The sequence below is a fragment of the Zingiber officinale genome, chromosome 1A (genome assembly GCF_018446385.1).
Source record: "Zingiber officinale cultivar Zhangliang chromosome 1A, Zo_v1.1, whole genome shotgun sequence".
NCBI classification, from domain to species: domain Eukaryota; kingdom Viridiplantae; phylum Streptophyta; class Magnoliopsida; order Zingiberales; family Zingiberaceae; genus Zingiber; species Zingiber officinale.
In genome coordinates this window covers 44,010,163-44,014,104 of record NC_055987.1, presented here as the reverse complement: position 1 = coordinate 44,014,104, position 3,942 = coordinate 44,010,163, and the positions used below count along the sequence as shown (strand labels likewise).

Here is a 3,942-nt window from a genome sequence, read left to right as displayed (position 1 = left end):
GATGACCCTTATATTCAGATAGGAGGTCCTGCCGAGTACAGTTTTCTTCATCCTTTTTAGTTTGCATTTCCTTTTATTGTTAAAAAAACTATGTCGCATAATTATTACTATTGGTTATATCTTATTATGCATGTCTATTTAGTATCTGCTGAGTTCTTGAACTCACCCGTTGATTATTCTTTTTTTAGTTTGAAGTCGTCAGGAGGTTCCAGTTGCTAGTCCTCGTGCCACAAGAATTTTTCACTTTGGTCTTTTGGTTTCCGTTTATTTGCTTAGAGCCATGTTTTAGACTTGTATGGTTTTGCACTCTGAATTTTATGTGGTTTGTCTTTAAGTATTGTACTGGTTGGGTTTTTGCTTGCTTGGTGGATTTGGATTTGTTATGTTTTGCTACGTGCCTACCGATCGATAGAATAGGTAAGTTTAGATATTATTTTTGCTTTCTTTTGTATTGTGGTGACATTCGGAGGCTGTTTTCATATAAACTGCGTGGTTTGTTTAGTATTTTTATTGTTATTGTTCCGATCGTGTTGACTGAGGTTAGTGTGGCCCGGAGGGCTTGTAGTAATGTCTCAGATTGTCATTGGTACAGGGGAAATGCTGTCGAAATTTCTTCTGGCAGGGACTACTTGGGGCGTGACAATTTATTTGGTATCAGAGCCCGATTTTGTGAGTTAATCTGGGTATTTTCGGATTTATGCGGATTCCCGTCTATTTTTATGTTTTGGAATTCCGAGGTATTTTTTTTAGACAAGGTTATATTTGTGGATTTGGCAACGACGGAACATCTCCATATGATAAATAGGTATGATGATTATTTTTAATTTTAGTACTTGTATTAATACCAGGGTAATAAATTTAAACAGATATGAGGCGAGGTACACGTGCTCCCATGCCGAGATGTGGTGTAGGATGACCACGCAAGATGGTGTTGGAATCTTTGGCGATAGAGTTGCCAGAGAGGTCTGCTGGGATTGAGCCTGTCAGTCAGGGACAGACTCCTCATGGTACTGCGGGTGCGTCAGGCTCTCAGATCCCGACAGTTCTTTCTCCAGAGTTACCCTCACCTACAGTATCCACTGTACCACCACCAGTACTATCTGCAACATACTCGGCCCCTCCACCAGCAGTGCCTGCTACTACGTACCCGACACCACCACCACCTATGCCTTCTACGACGTATCTAGCACCAGCAGCACCAGTTACACCTGGGCCTACTATATACTCGGCACTCGCACTAACAGTACTAGTTGGTCCTTGTTCGGTACCACCACCTACTGTACCTCCAGCCGCTCCTGCACATATTGACCCTGCAGTGCCACCAACGGTACTTGCCCTGGCTTATGCAGCAGCACCAGGGGTACCTCTCCCGGCCTATCTAGCGGTACCACTTGTAATACCAACTCTAGTGGTTCCGCCAGTTCCCACGGTGATCCCTACTCACCCTACTGATATGGTTGCTGCACGAGCTCGGATCCCAACTTTGGCAAAGTCGATAAAGAGCATATTCACGCTATTTCACGGAGAGACTGATCCAAGTGTGGATCAGTCTTGGATAGAGACCTTGGAGCAGACTTTCTTCTATATGGCTTGCTCTGAGTGGGAGAAGGCAGAGCTGGCTGCTTACCATTTACGAGACGAGGCCGACATCTAGTGGGATACACAACGCTCGATTATAGGCAAGCAACACATCATTTGGGCAAAATTTAGAGAGGCTTTCGAGAGCTAGTACTTTCCACGGTCATATTAGATGACACACTGATAGGATTTTTTGAGTCTTCGGCAGAACAACCACACAGTGATAGAATACAATGCCGAATTTAATTGGTTGGCTGGATTTTATCCAGAGTTAGTTGCTGAGGACAGGTCTCGTATGCTTTAGTTTGTCCAAGGACTGGATGGACATCTTCAAATAAAGATTACAGGTTTTGGCAATTCATCTTATATAGAAGCATTGGATAGAGCCCTTATGATTGAGGTGGCTCAGCAGAGAGCAAATGCGGACAAGAAAAGGAAGTAGACAGATTGGACTTTAGGACAGACCCATCAGCCACAGGCTACTGGACAACAGCAGAGTGGTCACAGTCAGTCGGGTCAGGCTACTTCTGGGGCATCTGGCCGGTCTCAGAAATCAAAGCGGACTTCCTCAGAACGTTTTCGATCTTCTTAGCAGAACTGGAAACAATCCTCCAGTGACATGCACTGCAGCCGATGTGGATCCAGAGATCACATCACATTAGCCTACTCCATGGGACAGTCAGTTTGCTATTATTGTAAACTGCCTGGGCACATGAGCCAGGATTGCTCACTGAAGGCTCAACATGTGGCTTTTGGGGTTTCTGTTCAGGGAGGATAGTTCTATCAAACAGGGACTTAGCGAGGGGGGGGGGGGCAGAAATCCCAATCTTCGCATTGTCCACAGAGGATAGCCCCTCCGATAGTAGCTACATATAGCATGCACAGACAGGAGCATTCTAGTGCTCACATGGTATCGCAGGGTTCTATTTCAGGACCTTAGTATCGGCTGTAGCCCCAACCACTAGTCTAGTACCAGTTGTAGCCTCAACCCCTAGTTTAGTATCAGCTGCATCCACAGTCACTAGCTCAGCACCAGTCACAACCCCAGCCACCGGTCCAGTATCAGCTGCAACCCTCATATCCAGTTCTGGCTTAGTATCTAGAACCACCTCAGTGGCAGGCTCAGACTCCAGCTCAGTCACAACAACCTTTGGCAGTGCTACCTCCTCCACCCCTGCCAGAGACTCGACGAATTCACGCGGTTACCAGAGAGGATGTACAGCTGGCCGATGGATCCATTTTTCGCGGCACGATTTTAATTTATGCATTTTCTGCTGATATGTTGATTGACACTGGTAGTTCGTATTCCTTTATTCTTGAATATTCATGAGGGGGATTGATAGACTACATGTTCTTAGGCCGCACTGACTAACCGTCTCCCTACCATCTGGTGATACATTGGACGTCACTCAGGAGGTCAGAGAATGCCCATTGGACTTCGACAACCATATACTCACTGTAAATTTATTGGTACTGGAAATGGTCGAGTTCGACATTATCCTTGACATGGATTGACTATCAGCATACCATGCCACGGTTAATTGCCAGACAAAGGTGGTCACATTCCGACCTCCAAACCAACCCTTGTAGGATTTCACTAGCATCAAGGATGATGGTATATCTACCATTTCTACGATTCAGGCTCAGAGGTTGTTATCATATGGTTGTCAGGGATTTCTATTGTCGTTAATTAATACTGATGATAGCAGTAAATCTCAGCTCTCAGACATTCCAGTGGTTTGAGAGTATCCGGATGTATTTCCAGATGAGCTACCAGGCTTGCCTCCCAGAAGGCAAGTGGAGTTTGCTATTGAACTAACTCCGGGGACCACGCCAGCATCGAAAGCACCTTACCGTATGGCGCCGAAAGAGTTGGACGAGCTAAAGGTCCAACTCCAGGAGTTATTGGACAGGGGTTTATTCACCCTAGTGTATCTTCGTGGGATTCTCCGGTATTGTTTGTCAAGAAAAAGGATGGTACTCTGAGGTTGTGCATCGATTATAGATAGTTGAATGCTGTGACCATCAGAAATAAGTATCCCTTACCACGAATTGAAGATTTGTTTGATCAGCACAGAGGTACATCAGTATATTCTAAGATTGATTTGCGGTCCGGATATCATCAGTTGAGAGTCAAAGATTCTGATATTCAGAAGACAACATTCCGCACCAGATACGAACATTATGAGTTCTTGGTAATTCCATTTGGGCTTACCAATGCTCAGCGGTGTTTATGGATTTGATGAACCGCATCTTTCTAGAGTATCTAGATAAGTTCGTTATCATTTTCATCGACGACATTCTGATCTACTCGCGTTCCGAGGAGGAACATGCACAACATCTTCGCATAGTATTGGAGACTCT

General features: G+C 45.1%; 1 protein-coding gene across 1 annotated transcript; it reads left to right on the top strand.

Annotated features, from left to right (window-relative positions):
• The first annotated feature begins 925 nt into the window (after nt 1–925).
• On the top strand, nt 926–2,356 carry LOC121997733 (protein TRACHEARY ELEMENT DIFFERENTIATION-RELATED 7A-like). Its single transcript, XM_042552336.1, has 2 exons — nt 926–1,360; nt 2,174–2,356. The coding sequence occupies exons 1-2, from the start codon at nt 926–928 to the stop codon at nt 2,354–2,356; spliced, it is 618 nt and encodes a 205-aa protein (XP_042408270.1).
• Nucleotides 2,357–3,942: the final 1,586 nt, after the last annotated feature.